At 35.8% G+C, this 21,431-nt stretch overlaps 1 protein-coding gene across 5 annotated transcripts in view; it reads left to right on the top strand.

The window, feature by feature from the left end:
* The window catches only part of ASPH (aspartate beta-hydroxylase), a 260,009-nt gene that overhangs the window by 33,999 nt on the left and 204,579 nt on the right, over window positions 1-21,431 (top strand). For 2 of the 5 annotated variants that reach the window (XM_036761803.1, XM_036761830.1), the window contains exons 1-3: window positions 12,421-12,574; window positions 19,976-20,125; window positions 20,606-20,650. In XM_036761803.1, the coding sequence (XP_036617698.1) occupies window positions 12,559-12,574; window positions 19,976-20,125; window positions 20,606-20,650 (211 nt within the window). In that variant the 5' untranslated portion in view covers window positions 12,421-12,558. Of the gene's footprint in view, window positions 1-12,420; window positions 12,575-19,975; window positions 20,126-20,605; window positions 20,651-21,431 lie in introns of those variants that run through there. The other 3 variants (XM_036761820.1, XM_036761836.1, XM_036761811.1) reach the window with 2 other exon arrangements.

Here is a 21,431-nt window from a genome sequence, read left to right as displayed (position 1 = left end):
GTGCCACCAAGCTGCCCCAGTTAATTACCTCTTGCCCATACTTTTTCCACTGGCTTCATTTGTAAACATGAGCTGGAGAAGGAAATGCCAACAGCACTCCAGTGTTTTTGCTAAGAAAACCCCAAGTGGGGTCACAAAGAGTCGGACATGACTGAAATGACTGAATAGCACTAACAACAACCTAACTGGTTTCTGATATAATCCAGGTCTGACTTAGGCTGGTTTGGTACTTCAGGTTCAAGATTGGAACAAAAATTATACTGGTATATCATCTCACATGAAAGAGAACTTTCACTAAGCTATAGCATGGAAAAGGCAGTCAGCAAGGCAACAGTGACACAACATTGGCTTGAGCAGCAACTATCCCCCTCATCTTTGGTCAGCAGAGTATAGTGACTTGCAGACCAGTGGGGAGCTCCTAAATTTGAAATCTCCTGACTTCTTGTTGGGTTGGTCTCAATGCTCTCAAGTGACTGGAAACCATGTACAATCTGGAACCTTTACTTGGACCAGTCTTGGTGATTGCGAGTGTTCTGACCCAGATGAGCAAATGCACCAGATCTCTGAAAGCTGCCCACTCTTTTTCTGCTCCATTGTTGCCAACACAGAGTTGGCTCAGCTTTCTCTCTAAGTTAGCAACAAACTGTTCTGGCTCAGAGAAGAGCTCTAATTTGTTGACATTAATTCTTCTGCTAGTCATTTTGCCTTGGGAGCACTACTTTTGTTGAATGGGAATATTTAGCTTGGAAAGGATTAGTCTATATGATCAGTCCAGCACTCAGTACCACACATTGCTTTTGTTGCTCTTACATCCTGTCTGTCTCTTCTCCTTAAAATCATATAGTCTATTAAATGCCAATGTTTGCTGCGAGGGTGCATCCATGAAGTTTTATTGCATTTAGGTAAATGGAAGACAGTGTTGGTGGTGAGAAGGTCATGAGATGCACAAGTCTTCAGTACTAAGTGACCATTGCTATTGCTGTTCCCAACTCCATGCCTCCCTAGGACTCCCTGCGAGGTCTGGTAGTGTAAGCCTACTCCAGCATTAAAGTCACCCAGAATTATAAGCTTGTGCTCTTTTGGCACATTGATGATAAGGGTCTCCAGGTCTTCATAAAATTTTTCTTTGACCTCATCAAGGTTCATCAAGGTGGGAGCATAAGCACTGATGATGGTGGCATGACGTTTTCCTGCAAGTGGCAATCGCATTGTCATGAGCCTGTTGTTCACTCCTTTTGGTAGGAATACAAGCTTTTTGACTGGATTAGTTTTGATTGCAAAACCTATGCCAGCTTCACAGCACTCCCCTTCACTGTGACCACTCCAGAAAAATGTGTATCCAGCTCCAACTTTCGTAAGCTGGCCTTCATTTGCCGGCATTGATTCACTCAGGGCTGCTATTTGGATGCAGTACTTGCTGAGTTCTCTTGCAAAAAGAGCTGTTCCTCTTTCAGGTTGCATTGGTAACTGAGGTGGGACTTTCTTACTGTTTTAGAATGATAAATTAATTAAGTCTCTTTGATTGAGCCTTACTAGGTGCAAAGCCCCAAGCTCAAACCCTTATCTACTAGGTGCTAAGCCTATGTGGGTGTGAAGCCCTCAGGGTTGTAAGGGGAGTTGCTAAGACCAGAGCCAACAGTAGGAGCCTAAGTTCTGGTTGTTCAGATGAGGCTAAAGAGTGTATAAAAAGAGAGAACAGAGCTATTTGCTAAGGCTCTCACTCCTGGAGGCTTGTTGGCACAGGACTCTGGGCACCTGCTCTAAGAGCCTCCTGGCTCGCCCAGATGTTGATGGTTTCTTGGTAACTATGAATTGTATTTGGTCTGTTTATAATGTATGTTTGTAATTGTTTGAGTTTGCTCTGAAGTTCAGGGTTCTGGCTTTTTCCCCTGAACTAAGTGAATGACACCCCCACAGCAGCTGCTAGCTGAATTGTTGCAACGACTTCTGTAAGCTGGCTTCCATTTGCCAGCCTTGATTCACTCAGGTCTGCTATTTGGATGCAATACTTAATGAGTCTCTTGCAGCAAGAGCTGTTTGTCTTTTAGGTCTGCTGGATTTTGTGTTGTCTATAAGTGTGCACACATTCCACTTGCCAAATGGTGAGTGGAATCATCTCTGCAGACATTTTTGTACATTTTTTTGTGTTTTGGCCACAGGGTAGGATTACCCACCTGCCATAGTAATCAGGCCAGGGTTAAGTAAGCAGACAATTTTTAGGGCACCTTTTTAGCCCATTCCTCACATTAGGAGGTGACCAGTGTGATCCTTAAAAGGCTGCTCAGACACCCAGGGGGCTGCTGAATCCCACTGCTGCTCCCAGTGAGAAATAATGACCCTACGGCCTGGGCTACCTGTGTGCAGGATTGTGACCACAACTCCCAGTGTATCTGCACCTGCTGCTTTGTCACTTGCTTGTTGCCACAGGACTTTGAGATAGGTATACTGTAATGGTAAAATGGTATGGGTGATGTCTTTTCATTCATGTGTAAATTAGATTTAAGCGAGTGTTTCAACAAAACAGCTAGCAGCTGTTGTGGGGGGGTGAAAGACCAACACAAGCCCAGCAACAAGAACCCTACCAGCATGCTGCAAAAGCACAGGTTCTTTTGATCTGCTTTAGTAAGGAAAGCAACGTTAAGGGGTTGAGAAGCTTACTTTAATTCAGCGTACAAATATCATTCACTTAGCTCAGGGGAAAAAAACCAGCACCCTGAACTTCAGAGCAAAATACAAAGTACAAACATCGACAGACAGACCTTGTCTGATTCAAATCCCAATACATAGTTAGCAGGGTTCAACAAAGTCTCAGCATCCGGGTTTACTAGCTGGAGGGCTTCTTAGCTACAGTTGCCTGGAGTCTCCACACGCCACCAAGAGTGACAGCCCTAAACAAATTACAAATATTGACAGACCAAATACAGATTCATAGTTACCAACATCTAGGTTCAGCCCGGGAGCTCGTAAGGAGGGCTGGCCCAGAGTCACTGGCGCCACCACTGCTGTGGGTGAGAGCTCTGAAGAAGAGAAAGCCAGTCCCTGGTTTTATACCATTTTCAGGGTCAGGGGTGAGTCACACATGAGACTCACCCATGTGACCTAGATTTGTCACAAAGAGGTGAGTTAAACCCACATGGTCTAAAAGTCTCTGCTGTCCCAGACATGTCACTCAAACTCATGTGTAAACTAGGCCCTCCCCTGAGGCAAGGAGGCACCAAGGACACCCAAATCTAATCAAGGAAACGGAAAAGTCTTCAAGGGCACTTGGTTGAACTAAGTGCTGAGAGCCCATTTTGCTTACCAGCACACTACTTTGAGATAGGTATACTGTAATGGTAAAATGGTATGGGTGGTGTCTTTTCATTCATGCGTAAATTAGATTTAAGTGAGGCAGAGTTGCACAAAGTTGTTGGTTTCACTGTCTTCTCTAGAGTCATCACAGTCCACTGGCAGAATTGAATCAAGAGGACTGGTGATGGCTCAAGATTCAGTGGATGACCTTGGCCTCTTTGATGTCTAACAAGCTCTAAGCATTCCATAGCACCTGCTTCAGCTGCCTTCATGGCCATTAGAACAAATTGTTCTCATTTGCCCATCCCACCAGAGTAAGTCTTCACATGCTTGGGGTAGACACCCCTAACTCACCAATGTGTTTGAGAGCCCTTGGTTGCCCTCACCTTGGTGTAGCCGTCTGCCAAAACGTTTTATTGGGATGTGGCCTCTGCACATGCTGCAGCTTCTTGGAGCCACAGGTGAGAGTTGGGTGGATTAGGTGGACACCAAAGGTGGAAAGCAGCCCTGAAAAGGGCTCAGCAGCCTTCACACCAGAGGTACCAGTCCTCCCTGAACACACCCTGCACCACATCTATACTTGTAAAATTACTTTCAAATACCATTTTGGTAACATCATGAAAAATAATGAACTAAAATTAGTCTGGCATGACCTGTTCTTTATAATTTTTTTTTTACTGTGATCTTAACAATTATTGACAAAAGGCTCGGCAGCCATCACACCAGAGGTACTAGTTCTCCCTGGACATACCTTACACCCACTTATACTTGTAACATTCCTTTCAAATACCATTTTGGTAACATTATGAAAAAAAATGAACTAAAATTTCTTTATCATTTGTCTTTATCATTTTTAGACTGTGGTATTAACAATTATTGACAAACATTTTAATATACAAAGAACAAGAAGAGGCTTGTATAAGATATTATAAACTTTGGGTACATACAGTTTGTTTTTTAAGGTTTATATATGTTAATTTTTTAACAAGGTGGAACACATCTGTTATCCTCTCTTGCTCTTTTCCCCCCTTCCGTGCATTTAAAAATGTTTTATTTTGTTATAGCTATCATTGCCTGTTAACCCCCTTCTAGTCTCTCCTGGTAGATGCCCTTCATTTTAACAAATACATTTAGTTTCCCCTTTCCCCACAAACAAATCAACAAGCCATCAGATGTGACTAGTTCTTTGGAATCACTCCTTCCCTTTCTAGTTAGTCAGCCATTTCTTTAAATATATGTTCTAGCATTTTCTTAGGAATCAAAATAAAGTTTTATGGCCTATAGTTTGCAGACTTTTCTTCCCTTTTCAGAAAACTCCCATTTTTTTCTCCCCATTGGAATTCTTTCCCTTTGTATATTCAGAATTAAATTTTTAAAACTTTCCCATTCTTTTACTGACTTCTGTAGAATTTTAGTTTATACTATCTTTCTTCTGTCCCCTTGGAAGTTTGCCTTTCCAAAATGTAGTGTAAGTTGGATGATGGCTTTCCTCTGCTCTATCATAAATAGTTCCTATTATATAGTCCAGCTAGTAGTTATTCCCTTATATTGAGAGTTAGATCCAGAATAGCATTTGCCCTTGTTTACTCCACCTTATGATAGATAAAATGATCCTCAGGGCAAGAAAGGATAAGTACTATTTAGTTTTTGTGTCCCAACTCCTAGCCTTCCTTTTGGGGGAGAACTTCAGCATATCTTGATAATTGAAGTCTCTTATCACAACTCTGTCAATTCTCTGTGCCAAACTAGTGATCTATTTCCTGAACTTGTTTTATTTTGCTAAGGAGGTTGTCTATAATATACTCAGATAATGAGTCACTTCTATCTTTCTCTGTTAATATTAACTCAAGTATATTGAGTCCTTGCTTTTCTTCTGGACTTTTGCAATTTGTGTATATGCATTTTTTTGGCTGTCATTTTTACTACTAATTCACTGCTTGAATTTTTTCTCCTTTGTTAGCTGTTTTCTGTGAGATTGAGATTATTTATATATATTACATATATGTACATATATGAAATTTTTTCTTTCCTCTGTCCTTTTAATTTTTTTAATTTAAATTTTTAAATTTTTTAAATTTAAATTTCCTTCCATGTCCTTTTTTGATTTGATTCGTCAGATGTTAAGCAAATACATTTTTACTAGTGTTTGGTAAGTATACTCATCCCTGTATTTTACTCCATGTTTTTAGAAATTAAAATCCATTTCTTTGAGACTATCTTCTTAACTGGCTCTTTACTACTCCAATTATTTATTTTTCTTCTCATTTATTCCTTCCAAATATCACCAGTGAGGGAGATATTACCATGTGCCCTTCTAATCTTTTGTTTTTTGCCCAAGATTTTCTCATTTTTCACAATAATTTGTAGGTTTCATTTGTGCCATTCCATATTATCAAAATTAGATAGTAGTCTTCTGTTTTGACAAGTCTTCTCTGTTATATCTTGTATACATGCCTTTCAAAGACGGCTTCAAGCATAGTTATCCTTTTCTTTCCCTTCCTCCTCTGTGAAACATTCCTTATACATTCCAACCTTCTGGTGTAGGACAAGTCTCCCCTCTGCTGCCTCAGATGTTTTTTCTCCCCATTGAAGCCCTACTTCGATTTTGGTACAGTGAAGAGGGCACTGACTGGAGTTAGAGGATCTAGGTTAAAATCTCATCTTTCGTGTTTACTATCTCTGTGACTTTGAGCAATTCACTTAATCTCCCTGGGCCTCAGTTTCCTCATCTGCAAAATGAATGGGTTAGACTGAGGTTCCTGTGACCCTATATCATTGCCCCTGACAAATTCATCTATGATTCCTTGAGTTCCTTTATTGTCTAATTTAGGAGGGGTACCAGCCTATATTTGGATCATAGATATTGGCCACGACTTGGGCAGAATTACGATAATTGCACTGTTAATACAGCTCACCACAAAAATTCCTCCACCGTACCTAATGATTGAGATTTTCAGCTTTGCGTTTTGAACCACTCTTGGGTACTTGACCACCTAAGCATCTTGAACCCATATTACTGTCTTTTTTTAAAATTATGTTTTCGTATGTTGTCATACCTACCTTTCTTTTATCTCAACAAGTTTACATCCCCACTTTTCCTTTCCCTTTAACATCTTGTGTTTGTTTCACCAATTTGTTTTATCTACTTAAGATGATTATTAATTTTATTTATCAATTTGTTTTACTTACTTTTTTTTAAACTTACCTTGCTATGTCAGCAATCTTCTCCTTTTCCAGGTCCTTCATTTAATCCTGCCATCACTTTCAGCTATCGTCCTTTATACGTATCTCCTTCCTTTTGCAGTCAAGTCTAGAAGAAGCTGTCATACCCGTTACCTCTAGTATCTTACCTTCCACTCAGTTCCCAACTCCTTGCAGTCTGGCTTCCATCCCTAACACTTGACTGAAACGCCTTTCTACAAGGCCATTAGTATTTTCTTTATTACTAAATCCAATAACCTTTTATCAGTCTTCATCTTTCTGTACTTGAACTGTTGGGCACAATTAATCACCCTTTTCCTTCTGGATTTATTTTCGTCTATGAGTTTTCATGACCCTGCTCTATCATAGATCTCTTCCATGCAGTTGCATCAATACCTTCTCAGTTTCCTCCATAGAATCATCTGTGTTCAGCTCCTTAGGGATGGTTGTAATCTAGGACCCTGTCCCTAGGCTGCTCTTCTTTTCTTCTTTTTACTCTTTTTTTAAACATGTGAACAAGGTTATAAGTCTGAATAGAATTTTAGTTAAACTAGATATGGTAGCTCTCTGACAGTTTTGAGATTGAAAGGAACATATATGTTTCTTAGCTGTAGATAACTATTAGAAAATTTTACCCTAGAATGTGTCATAAAAATTCATAAATGCAAAAATAATGCCCAAAGCATCCTTTATTTACCCTAACACAATATAATGCACAACCAGTACAAGTCATTTCAGAAAAGGATATTTATTTATATAGACTACATAACATGTAATCCTAAAGGATTTGTGGGTCAAAGAAAAAAAATGTTGAAATGGTAGAAAAATTCCTAACAGTGAAACAACACACTTAAACTTGTCAGATGAAGCCAGAGCAGTGTTTGGAGGAAAACTTATCTCTAAACATTCTTATCAACAAAGGAAAGAAAAAATACATCAGGGAATTCAGCATGTTATTTAAAAAAAATAGAAAAAAAACAATTTAAAAACCTCAAATGCAAAAATGGAAAATTTTAAAATACAAAAAATTGCATTGGTGAATATGGCTAGTATGCAAGAATAATGCAAAATTAATGCCAGACAGAATTCAATTAATGCAACGTGTGTGAAGTAGTGAAGGGTTTTAACATTGCTGCACTGTCAGTCTGTATTTTCTTACTGTTGCATGTGACTGTGATGTGCTGTTGGGGACCACATTACCAACAATTATATTAATATTAAAAAAAAACAACTCTTACTTGAATAGCCAGAAAGAAAAACTACTTCAGATGGAAACACTGCCAGTATAAAAAAAGAGGCTTATTATTACATTGGAATAAAAATTTAGTGTAATGGAATGGAATGAATGTGATCATAGTAAATCTAAAATAGGATAAAATATTGGAATACCTGAATCTACAGTATGGAATATTATAAAACATGAAACTGAAATAAAAAAGAAAAATTTCATCTATTTTGGTTTGCCAACAAGGAATACAGTTGTTGCAGTGATAGAATTTGTGAAACTTTTAGCTGTATGGATTCAAGATTGCAATTAAAAAAAAAAAAACATTCCTTTTAGAAGAGCAGCCATTCAGGCAAACTTTCAGGTTTAATTAAGTCTCTGAAAGAAAATGGAGATCAAATTGAGTAGTGAAGAAACTTTTTATATGAACATAAATTGGTCCAGTTGCTTTAAAAATTGAGTTCAGTTGCATATTAAAATTACTGAAAAGGTGGCTACTGAAGATGAGGACTTTAGCTGTACATGATGTTTTGAAGAAATAATTGAAGAAGGTGGAAACACTGATCAGTAAGCTTATGTTGATGAAAGAGACTTATTTTAATAAATGATGCCTCCTGGAACTTACATTTTTAAGAAGGAAAAAACTCAGCCTTGATTTAAAGTACCTATGGATTGCCTAACACTTTTATTAGGAAGTAAAGTGGAAGAGAATTTAAAATTAAAACCAGTGTTTATCTCTTTGGAAATCCTTATGCCCCAAAAGGTATAAATCACTTCACGTTTTTGATGGTCGGATAAAAAAACATGACTGACTAAAGCAATTTTTGAAGATTGATTTTCAATTTATTTTAGCCCAGGTATTGAAAAAATATTGCCAGGACAACAATTTCTCATTTAAAGCATTGCTTTTTTGTTTGTTGTTGTTTTTTTTTTTTTTTGGATAATGGCTTAGCTCATCCAACTACATTTGATTTACTGTCTGACAATGTGAGCTTAAAGTTTCCTGGAGGTATGGATAAAAGCTCTTTGCATTTATGTATGTATGAAGATTTAAAGAGATGTCTTTATAACTAATTTATTACTTTTCAATAACCTTGAATCAAATACGCTTTTCTTATCCTTTGTTGCTATATTATGTTAATAAACAGATAAAAATTATTTAAAATTTTATTGCATGTTTCCATTGGGATGGAACCAATAGCTATATTTTACTTAGTGCTTCATATAATATGAATTTAGTTGATGTGACCACTTTACAGGATTTATTATTTGCACTAATCAGACCAAGTTGTTAAATTAGTAATTTTTTAAAAGTACTAACAAAATATAAGCCTTTAGCTAATTTGATGAAAAAGAGGAAAACTGAAAAATTAAAAAGGACAAATCACAACAGAGGAAGAGGAAATTAAAAAAAATGTTATAACTGTTTTGCTCAGCTACAAACTAAAAGACTGATCATTTAAAAGGAAAATATTAATTAGTTACACAAATATAAAATGGCTCCCCAAAATGAAGAAATCAGGGAATTGAACAAGTCATAAATGGACTCCCAAGGTGGTGGGATGGGATTCCCAGATGGATTATAGGTGAATTCTACCTAATATTCAGAGAACAATTAGTTCTAATGTTACATAAATTGCTTGAGAAAATAGAAATTTTTAAAAAATGATAAAAAATGTATTTACCCTTTTTTGTTCAAGTAAGATTTATAATGTGTAGAGAAAGAAGAATGGAATAAGCATTTATCAGATGCTTTCTATGTTCCGGGCACTATGCTAAACACTTTACAAATATTATCTTATTTGATCCTTAAAACAGCTCTGAAAGATGATTGCTATTATTGTCATCCCATTTTACAATTGAGGAAACTGAGGTAAATAGTGGTGAAATGACTTGCCAAGGGTCACATAGTATGTGTCTGAGTTGGATCTGAACCTAGTTCTTCCTGATTCCAGGGCCAGTACTGGACCATCTAGTTGCCTCATTAATACACTCATGTTTCATGAGTATAGTAATGTTTCAATATTGGGAAAACTATATGACAAATTATGTTAGTAACAATAAATTATATAATTATGTTAAATATAGAGATTTTAAAATAATGTTATTGAATAATAATCCAATCTTAGAAATTACATTATTGTATAATAGTCTTGGGAAGATAAGTTGGAGCCATGTTGTAAGGGACCTTAAATTCCAATAAAAGAATTTTTGTTTGTTCCTAGGGGTAATAGGAAGCCAGTTCAGCTATGTGGAAGATGCATTAGAGAGAAGAGACTTAAGGCAGGGAGACCAATTAGGAGACTATTGTAGTAGACCGGGGAAAAGGTCATCAAGGTCTGAAGTTTGTGAATGAGAGAATGGGATGAATGTTAAGAGATGTTGTGGAGTTAGAATTGACAGTAATTGGCACCTGATTGAATATGTCGGATGAGAGTTGGGAGTCAAGGAATATTCAAAGGTTCAAACCTGGGTGACTGAAATAAAGGTGGTGCTGCTCTTGACAGAAATAGGATACTCCAAAAAAAGTGTGTTGTTTTTCAGTTAGGGTTCAATTTTAGAAATTTTTTGAAGTGCTTCTAGGGCATGTAGTTTTAAATGTCCATTAGGCATTTGGTGATGTTGGGCTGTAGTTCAGGAGTGAGATTAGAGCTGAATGTATAGATCTGGAAGTCATCTATAAAATAGTAGATGGTGGGGTATGGTGGGGGGCTGGAAGTGGTGGGGGAGGGAGTGAGGGAGGAGGAGAGAGAGAGAGAGAGGGAGAGAGAGAGAGAATATGAATTAGAGTGTTACAGAGAAAGAGACATGTATTTAGCTCAGATCTTCAGTCATCTCCAACTGCCTATTAGACATTTCAAACTGAATGCCCTAGAAGCATCTCAAAATTCTACATTTCTATTCAAGGTACCACCATCTTTTCAGGCTCCCAAGTTTATAACCTTGGCTTTATCCTCAATTCCTAATTTTTCCTCACCCCATTTATGCAGTCACTTGCATGTTTCTACCTTTAAATTATTTTTTCACATCTGATACTTTCTTTCATCGGCTTCCTAATTGGTCTGCTTTCCTCAAGTCTCTTTCCACTCCAGTTCATTCTTAATGCTGATGCCAAATTGATTTTCCTTAATTGCAGATTTGACCATGTCACTACCCCTCCTCCGGGATAAATAAAATAATAGGTTTTTCTTCCTAGCTTTTAAAGAACTTCACAGCCTGTCCTACTATACCTTTCCATCCTCATTATACATTGCTCCATATTCTGTGATCCAGCCAAACTGATTATATCTCTGTTCCTCACACATGGCAGTCCATCTCTCATATTCATGACTTTGTACTGGCTCTCTGTCCTCCATGCCTGAAATGCAGTCTTTCCTTACTTTTGTCTTATAGAATCCCTCCTTTGAAGTGACAGCTCAAACACCATCTTTTACATGAAGACTTTCTTTGCTTCCCTAACTGCCCAAGTGTCCTCCCTCACTTATACTTGAATTTATTTTGCATTTATTCTGCATATTATTAGTTTTGTACATTCATCTCCCTGGTAGAATTTAAGTTCCCAGAGAATAGACATTGTTTCAATATTTGTGTCCAATAGCACCTAGCATACATCCCTGTTAGGCCCCCAACAAGTGTGTAATAAATGCTTTTTGATTGATTTGCGGAATTATCAAGCAAAGATTAGTTGAATGAGATTCATACCATAAGCTATTATCAACATATACTTTAGTTATTAACATTTTATTTGGAATTTTCAGATTTAGGGAAAGGAGTACATTAGGACTGATAAGGAAAAGTGGGAGATTATAAAAGAACCTCTTGACTATTTTGAGTTTGTATTTGATTTGCTTAAAATTCATCTTGATGCCCACAGAATACTTATCTCTTGCCTTAAAGGTTATGTGACTAAAAATCAGTTGTAGCCTAAATGAATCTATTGTACATATATGAAGACTTGGCATGCACTTTTCAAAGGTTAAGCTCTGTTTTAGATGGTTGTAACTAAGATTTGTGACCTTATTGGCCTGGATACTTTCTTCACTAATACAGATTACCCTATTTCACTTTAATAGATGGCTTCACAAGATGCTGTTACCAAAAATATTCATCAGCTGGTAGCCAACTTTTTGATGATGTGCCTCTCTAAAGTTAGCTAGGCTGGTTCTCATATAAAAGTCTTTCAGCAGGCTCATACTGGATTATTAATTACATATACATATGTTTGGAGCAAGAGGGAGCCTGTGGAAGTTTCCCCTCCCCTTCACCACCTATGGATAACACATTCTAGAACAGTATTCTGGAACACTTACTTCATTTCTCCTTTTGATTGTACAACTGTAGCCATCAGCAAGTCTAATCATGATCTTCTAAATTAGATACTGAAATAGTTTTTGGAGAGCCAACCCTCAGAGTTTCCTGGCTAAGACCCAAGTTTCACAGCAATGCTTTGTCCTAGTCTATGTTTGGTTAACAGTGACTTAGTGTTTAGAATCAGGGCATTGAAATGTGTTTCTGAAAAAGAAAAAGATTTCAGGACAATTTGTTCTGTTTTATTTCTCTGGAATGCTTGATGCTTAGGTACTAAATTGGAAGGAAAGACTAACCAAGAAGGATATCCTATTAGTAGGAGGAGGGCTGTCTGATTGTTGGTACTGGATTTCAGAGTGAGTGATTAGTAGCATTTGGCTTATGAAAAAGAGTGACTAAAAATAACTCGTGAGGAGAGTTTGTAGTCAGGTCCAATTTCGGGTTCTAGCTGAGCTAGCTGTAAGTTTGGCCACTACTATAAAGCTGGAACAGTTGAAAATCCATGATAAATATTTTCTGAGGACATAAGCAGCATGAATGAGGATAAAGGTATATAACTAGTTTCTTAATGGAAAAGATAAAATTATGTATTTTGTGTTTGGCTGAAATGTTTGCTTCATTTTTCAATTTTACTTTGTGAAAGCAAGTTGAGTGCTATGGAAGGAGGGTGAGTGTTCAGCATTTTCTGTTTTAAACTTATAGAGACATCAATTTCTAATTAATTATAGTTGTAATAATGGAAAGATAGATCTCTTTGTGTTGTTAATATTTGTTAGTAGGGACATACTTCATTAGGTTTTGTTTGAATATATTACATTGTCATTTTGGGGTAATAATTAGGAAGTTGGAATTAACAAAATATACGCACAGCTTTTCTTTGTCAGATTTGTACATTTAGAAGGTTGATTTCTAAAGTTCCTTCCAGCTGGGTACATGATTCTGTATGGTAGTTGACCTACTTTTTGAGGCAGGCAATATTTGCAAAGAAGGGACTTAGACAATTTGGTTTTAACTCAAGATTTAACACCTTCCAGTAGATATTATTAATTTCTCATCATTTAGGACTGAATTGTTTTGTTCATCTTCCTTTACAATAATGGTTGCTTTCTAGTTAAAAAAATGAAGTACTTTTCTTCAGTATTTGAATATATTTTTCTTCTTGAAGAATATGGTGTTTATTTACTGAATAGAGTAAAAAGTTTTTCCATGATTGCCCAAGGGATTCACATTCTTTCTAGATGTGACCTAAAAGTCACTTTATTCACCTCATGGTATAGCTTTCAAACTTCTGAAACATGGGTCCTTTGGTTGACTGGGCCGTGTGTGTGTGTGTTTAAACTGTTACTGCTTATTTTAACAGAGATTCTTATGATATACAGACTTCATTCGTTAAACCAGTATTTTAATTCCTTTCAGAAATGGTGAAAGTGTATTAATGTATTATCTAATAAACATGACTCTATGGCAGGGAAGCTTTTGTTGTGTCATGGACCCCTTTGGCAGTCTGGTGAAGGCTAAGGATCTCTTCTCAGAATAATGTTTTAAATGTATGAAATAAAATACATAATATTACAGAGCCAACCAGTTATATTGAAATGTAGTTATCAAAACTATTAAAAACCAAGTGTATGCTATAGTAATATGGTAATTGTTTATTAACGTTAAATAATAAGAAATATACTTAATGTAGGCAAGTTAAAGTCAAATTTTATTTTAAAGAGATGATATATATCATTGTGAATGCTGTTATTGCCTATATTCATAATTGAAAAAAGTATTAAATTTCAGTCAGAGGTTGTTAGTCAAAATAATGGTGTAAATTTTTTTTCCCATCCATGGATCCCTTGGGGATCCTTGGACTCCATCTTAAGAATCTCTGTCCCTGAAGTGTGTCCTCTGGTAGTATTTTACTTGTCTGGTAACCAGTGGGAATGAAGAACTCTTAAGTGAATTTTCTAGATAATGGAAAATTACCATTTTAATAACTCAGGATTTTTTAAGTATTTTGAATAGAAATCTTCCTAAAATGTATTTCATATCTCCTATTCCTGTTACTTAAAATAGTTTAGTTTTTCCTTGATGTCAGTTGTACTGTGCTATAAAACTCTAGGCTATTTCTTACATGCTAAATGCCTCTGGCTTTATTTTGCTTTTTAAGTTTGTGTCTATTTTTTTTTTTACACTGTGGCAATTTCTTATTATACCCTTCTTTTCCTCCCACTCTCAACCCAATCTTCCACTTTCTGATTTGTTCCTCATGATTGGTTAGAATAGATCACAGTATAAAGACCTTTGGCAAGTTAGTTAACTTCTCTAGATCCCACATCTGTAAGATGAAGGTTTGGACTAGATGGCCTTTGAAGGCCCTGCTAGGTCTAAAATTTATGATCCTATGTTCTCTGAGATTTCTTAGAACTTTACAGTCCTGTGAGAGTATATTATAGTAGGTTCTAGACTCTAGGTAACTAGATAATCTCCTTAGAATTGTATCTGAAGTAAATAATTGTTTTGAGTGAGGGCCTGAGGGGCTCAAAGGAGGACACAGTGCAGGTTCTCTGTTATATCTAACTTAGCTGTTAAAAAGTCTTTCTCTTCCTGGTGCTTAGCTATCCAGATGGTTAAAGTAAGTCAGCACAGAACTTAGGAGATTCAGTCGTATTACTTTGGATTAACATACTGTCGTTTTTTCTGAAGAGTTCGAGTAACCAACTATATTTTATTTGGTATTCTAAGAAGAAACTATAAAGATACGTAAAATTAAATGATAATTATACATTGCATCACAAAAAGGATTTATTGCAGGATTATCTTAAGCATCAAGTGTCTTGGTATATTTAAAGGTTTTCTTTGTAGATTTTTAGAAATTGAGTATGGCATGAAATAATATGGTTTCTTATATATGTTTTATATATTTAAAATGGTTTTTAGCCAGGCATAGTTGAGAACAGAACTAAAGTTTTACTATGACATTACAAGCAAATTTTAGCATTTCTTTAAGCAGGAGATAATAGTATGTTCTTGAATAACTTATTGTACTTGAATATTTTATCCCAGAAAATCAGTATTATTATCCAGAGTGGAATGGGGTGGGAGGAGGCATATAAATAGATTTGCATTCATACAGCAACAATATAAGAGTATTGAGGTCTTAAAAAATATTGCTTATGACCCTAGCAGGCTAGTATGGCATCTCTCTCTCTTTTTTTAAAGAAATTCCAATAATATTGTAAAATGAAACTCCATCAGGTTATCTTTGTTCTTAGTATCTATAAAGTGTTAAGCTCTTGTTTTATTTATCTAGTATTATATTTATTATTGATTAAACTTAGTTGTTTTTCCATGGTAAAGTACGATTTATGAAATTACAAAGTCTATCACAAATGTCTTCGATTTAATGCAACCGTGATCCTAGTAATCAGCAAAGTCTGTTAAGATATTTACATAGTTTTTTGGTTGGAAGCAAAGTAGGTAACTTAGTTAAATAATCTTTGATGGCCTAATCTGGTGATCACTTGGGTGCAATTTTGATAATTTTTTGCACAGCAAATAAGTACAAAATAAAAGTGAGCTGATCAATTGAAAAAACATTTATTAAGACCTAATTAGTGCCAGACACTGTGCCAAGTCCTGGAGATACAATGAAAAATCGTTCCAGTTTTCAAAGAACTAATATTTTTTTAAAATTAAATTTTATTTTTTTCAGTTAGTAAAAATCAACTTCTCTCCCTACTCTCCTTTCCCCATATCCCCTTTGAATTAAGAAAGGAAAAACAACATGGTTGATTATTACAATAATTTGAGTTCCCAGATCTTCCAAAGTTATTTGACTTTACATTATTATTGTTTTTATTTAATTTATTCTCCTGGTTCTGCTGACTTCACTCTGTGTTGGTTCATATAAGTCTTCATAGTTGTCTTTACAATTATCTCCTTCATCATTTCTTATAGCACAATAGCATTCCATCATTGATCAATAAATAAACATTTATTAAGTGCCTACTATGTGCCAGGTACCGTGCTAAGTGCTGGGCATACAAAAAGAGACAAAAGACAATTTCTGTCCTTAAGGAACTTACAATCTACATTTATATACCTGTTCATACATTCTTCAATTTATGGACGCCCCCCTCAGATTCCTGTTCTTTGTCACCTCAGAAATAGCTATTATTATTTTTAGAATTTGTTTTCCTTAGGACTGACCCTCTTACTTAATCAACCTTCTCTCTAATTCCTTCTCCCCCTTCCCTCCCATTTCCCTGTTGGGTGAAATAAATTTGCATACTGAATTCTGTGCACGTGTAAATTATTTCTTCCTTTGACCTATTCAGATGAGAATGAGGTTCAAGTATCAGCCAGTTACCCTATCCTTTCTTCCTTGAATGTATTTTTACTTGTACACCCTAATCATAAGAAATAATTTATCCTAACCTTTCTCACCCTTCCCCCAAATGTATTCCTCTTTGTCTTCCTTTCCATTGTTCTTTTACGATCAGTTCATAACAGGACCCCTTCCAGACTCTGTCTAATCAGACTCCCTCTCTACTCTAAAGGTATTAGGATTCAGAGGAATCATGTATCATCTTCCTGTATTTGAATGGAAGCAGGATATCCTTGTTTAGTCACTTAAGAGTGTTCATTCATCGTTTACCTTTTATGTTGTTTTTTTTTTTGACTCTTTTGTTTGCATTTCAAAATTTCTTCATAGCTCTTGTCTTTTCATCCAGCATACTTGGAAGTCTTTTCTTTTATTAAAGTTCAGTTTTTTCCTCTTTTAGGATTATACTCAGTTTTCCTGGTAAAGTTATTCTTGGTTATAAGCCTGTATCCTTTGCCTTCTGGAATATTGTATTCTAAGCCTGTAATTCTAAAGCTGTTCCTTTTTAGTGGTGGCTGCTAAATAATGGGTGTTTCTTACTGTGGCTACTCAGTGCTTGAAATTTTTTTGGGGGGCTGTTTGCAGTATTTTCACTTTGACCTGGAAGGTCTGATTTTGCCTACAATCTTCCTTCCTTCCTTCCTTCCTTCCTTCCTTCCTTCCTTCCTTCCTTCCTTCCTTCCTTCCTTCCTTCCTTTCTTCCTTCCTCCCTCCTTTCCTCCCTCTCTCCCTCCCTCCTTCCTTCTTTTCCTAGCTCCCACTCACCCACCTACCTACCTACTAGTGAATGCTTTCTGTTTCTACTTTGCCCTCTGGTTCTAAGACTTCTGGGCAGTTTTCTTTTTATGATTTCTTAAAATATGTGTAGGCTCTCCTTTTTTGGTCATAGCTTTCAAGTAGTACAGTGAGCTCTCCTTGGTCTGTTTCCCGGGTCACTTATTTTTGCCTGAGATACCTTAAATTTCCTTTTTTTCCCCAGCCTTTTGATTTTAATATTTCTTGTCTAATGAATTCATAGCTTTTGTTTGGTCTGCTCCAGTTTTCAAGGACTTTGTTTTTGTGCAAGTTTTGAACTTCTTGTTGTCAAGCTGTTTAATTTATCTTCTAAAATTCTTTATTCTATAGCTCTCATTTCTTTTTCATTTTTTTCCTTTAAAGTACTTATTTCATTTATTAAAATATTTTAAAACTTTGAAAAACAAACAAAAACTCTTGCTTTATCTCTTCCAGGAATTCTAGTTGAATTTGTGTCTAAGCTGTATTTTCTTTGAGGCCGTGATTATAGATGTTTTGAAATCATTCTCGTCTGGGTTTGTGTCTTGAGCATCCTTGTCACTATGATGGTTTTTTTATCATGGGATTTTTTTTTTTGCTCATTCTTCCAATCTACTTAATGATTTTCGACTTTTTGTTAGGGCCAGGCTTTTGTGCTCCTCTGCAGGGAGTGTTTGTGCTGGTTGGGATGCTCTTTCTTCCAGTATTGAGCATTGTTTTATTCCAGGATATCAAGGACAGTTCAGGCAGAGGACTTGTAAACTTTCAGTGTTCCCATGATGCCCCTCCTGGGTGCTCAGGTGTCCTCTACAGTCCACCCTGGATTTATGACCAGGAACTGGTTAGTAAATGAAAAAACTTCCATTTGACACCTGCACAAGGTCTTGGTGCCCCAGTATGGGTCTTGCTTGGTGTTTAGCCTTGGTTCTCTTTTCAGTCCCTGCTCACTAGAATGCTTCACATGCCCTTGGCATATACCCTATCTTCTGGGTCCATAGACCTGTATCTCCCTATGCCAACTTTGGTTGGAAAAATGACCCATTATGACTTGGATTTTTTCAATGGGGTTTGGTTTGGTGCATTTTCTATTTCTACTTGGAGGAGTTTCCTTAGGGTTTGGGGGAAGCTCATTGTACTTCTTCCTACTCTACCATCTTGGTTCCCCACTTCAGCCTAATTCTTTTCATATAAAATTTTATTTTTTAACAAGAATTTTCTTCCTACTGCTCCTTCCCCATTGAGTAAAAAGAGAGGTGGGGAGAGGGAGGGGAGGGGTAGGGAGGGTGAGTGGAAAAGTGTGTATGTGGGTTAGGATTAGGTTAGAGTGGGAGGCAAAATTGTATAGTCCTCTACACAGTTCCCTTGTCTAAAAATGCATGTATTTCTTGCTTCTATCACTATTGTTAGGAGATTAGGTAACATTCATACACGTCTCTGGAGACTTGGTTGGTAATTGTATCAATTAGATGATATTATTCTATATCAATTATTCTAAGGCTTTCAAAGTTGTTTTTCTTTATGCTGTTGTCCTTATATAAATTGTTTTCTTAGATCTGCTTATTTCATTCAGATCAGTTCACACTATACACAGTGCTCTGAAATTGTCTCTTTTGTTATTTCTTGTTGCATGGTGATAGTCTGTTACATTCATGTGCCACAGTTTGTTTAGTCATTCTTCAGTTGTCTTAGAGACAACCTAAGGTACCGTCTTGGAATCAAGATTTTATTTTTTTTCTTTTCCTCTGCTTCTCTCCCCTTCCCCCTTTCAAGATCCAGAAGTTTGTTTTGTTTGCAACTATTCGCTCTTTTGTGTTGTCCTCATTCTTTAACTTTGTCCCCACCTTACTTTCCCTGCTTATTTTCCTATTGAGTTCCATGTATTTATGCCCAAAACCCTTCTTTGTCCATTTCACTCTAGAGTGAGATCCTTTTGATGCCCTTATGCCACCCTTTCCTTTGTAGTTGTGTATTCTTCTCACTCAGTCCAATTATGGATAATCATAATTTCCTCCAGTTGTTTAAATACCTTTTTAGTTTTCTCTGGATTTCTCCGTAATTCAAAATACCTTCTCAATTTGAGTTAAGTCATTTATTCCAGTAGAGGCCCCTCCTCCTCCCTTTTTGTTCTTCTAGGGTTATACTCTGCTTCACAGGGGAAATTACTCCTGGTTGTAAGCCTTTTTTTTTTTTGCCTTTTGGAATATTATATTTCAAGATCTCCTGGTTTTTAGTAGATACCATGAGGTCTGGAATGACATTGGCTGTAGTTCCTTGGTATTTCAAATGGGTGCTTGCAGTATTTTTTTTCTTTGATGTGGAAACTTTGATTTTGGCTGTGACATTCTTGTGACTTTTCTTTTTGGGGTTTCTTCAGGAAGTGATTAAAGGATTCTTTCCTTATTTACTTGCCTTCTGGTTCTTATCTATCTTAGTTAGCAGTTTTCATTTAGTGCTTCTTGATGCATTGTGTCCAGCATTTTTTATTAAATCATGTTTTTCAGAGAATCCAGTGATTCTTAAATTAACTCTCCCTGACTTATTTTCCATTTTTTTGTATCAGGTATCTTAAGTTTTATTTTACTTTTTCAATCTAATGATTTGGCCCTAGTATTTCTTGCTAGACTTGGCAGACATATGAAAGAAATTTCTTTAAATCACTTGTATCCTTGGAATACTTTATACTTATAGCTTATCTTCAAACAACCAATTTCTAGGAAGTGTAGTGCACTTAAAAAATTAAAAGCTGTAAGAAAGCTTTATTTTTTCATCTAATGATGTTTCCAAATTTTGTGTTTCAACAGAGGCAAAGCATGGAGGACATAAAAATGGAAAGAAAGGAGGACTCTCTGGAAGTTCATTTTTCACATGGTTTATGGTAATTGCATTGCTGGGCGTCTGGACTTCTGTTGCTGTCGTTTGGTTTGACCTTGTTGATTATGAAGAAGTTCTAGGTAAGAGTTGTATTATAGTTTTCCATAATTTAAAAAATTATAAATATGTATGTTTCTATTCTAACACCATAATTTAAATATTTAATGTTACTCTCTGTCTTGGGAATATGCAATTATAAGCAAAATTTGAGTCTCCTGGTTTGTTGACAGGATATTTTACAATTATTGAATACAGTCATGCTTCTTTAAAAAGCAAATAATATTGTAGCTTCCTTTCATATAACTTGAATAAAAGTCTTACATTTTAACAACTTTAGAAAAATGACCCCCAGATAGACAAATTGATATTTAGTTGCCGGAGACTTCCAGATTGAGAAGAAATTTGCAGAAAAAAGGATTTTAGGTCTTTTTATGGGTCCATAGTGAATTATTAATAGAGAATGAAACATGTAAGACAAGAGGCAAAATAAAGGAACATATTTAAAATAGTTTGCGTGTTTTAATGCAAGTAACAGTTCTCATATTTTTATATGCATGCAGCCAAAGCAAAGGACTTCCGTTATAACTTGTCAGAGGTACTTCAAGGTAGGCTATTCAAGACATATTTTAAATAAGCTCATGTTTTCTGTCTCTGAATTTTACTTTACCTTATTTTATTTTACTTGTCATTTAAGTATACTTCACAATATATGAGAGGCATGACTAATTTCCTTCAAGTTAAATAGTTTTAATTGTTGGCTTATTTTTAGCTTAGCTGATTATTAAATTTAACTTTGATCTTCAGAAGGTCTATACTTATCATTTTAAATTTTGTCAAAGAAATAGGAGTTTTCTAACTTTATCACTTCTCCATTTCTTTGTGGAATTTCTTTAGAAAAAATAGTATTCACTTTAGGAAGTATTAATGGTAAATTACATCTGTCACTTGTCTGAGTAGAAAACCTCTCTGCATAACCTCAGTCTTTTAGAAAAAATAAAAAGACATAATCGAAACTTGAGTAGATCATAGCTATACCACTCTGCCACTGTTGTTAGTTCCTAAAAAGCTGCAATACCTTTTGAAGGTATTTTGGTAAATGACATAATTGACCTCAGGGGTGTTTTGGGGAACTGAATTTTTATATCTTCAGTCAGTAATGTTAAATATAGATCATCCTGCTGAAAAGTGAATCTTTAAAGTATTTTTTTTCCAAATTAGAATGCTTGCTTTCCTTGAAAAGGAAAGATAAAGTCTGTGCTCGTATTGCCCATTTCTCCTTGCTGAGTCCTAATTTTTTAATTTCTATTTTATTTTTAAATATTAGTTTAGAATTCTATTGTTTAATTAGACTTTTAAATGATATAGATAAAATGGTTCATTCATAGT

The sequence above is a fragment of the Trichosurus vulpecula genome, chromosome 1 (genome assembly GCF_011100635.1).
Source record: "Trichosurus vulpecula isolate mTriVul1 chromosome 1, mTriVul1.pri, whole genome shotgun sequence".
In the NCBI taxonomy this organism is placed as follows: Eukaryota; Metazoa; Chordata; class Mammalia; order Diprotodontia; family Phalangeridae; genus Trichosurus; species Trichosurus vulpecula.
This window is presented reverse-complemented; position numbering and strand designations above follow the sequence as displayed.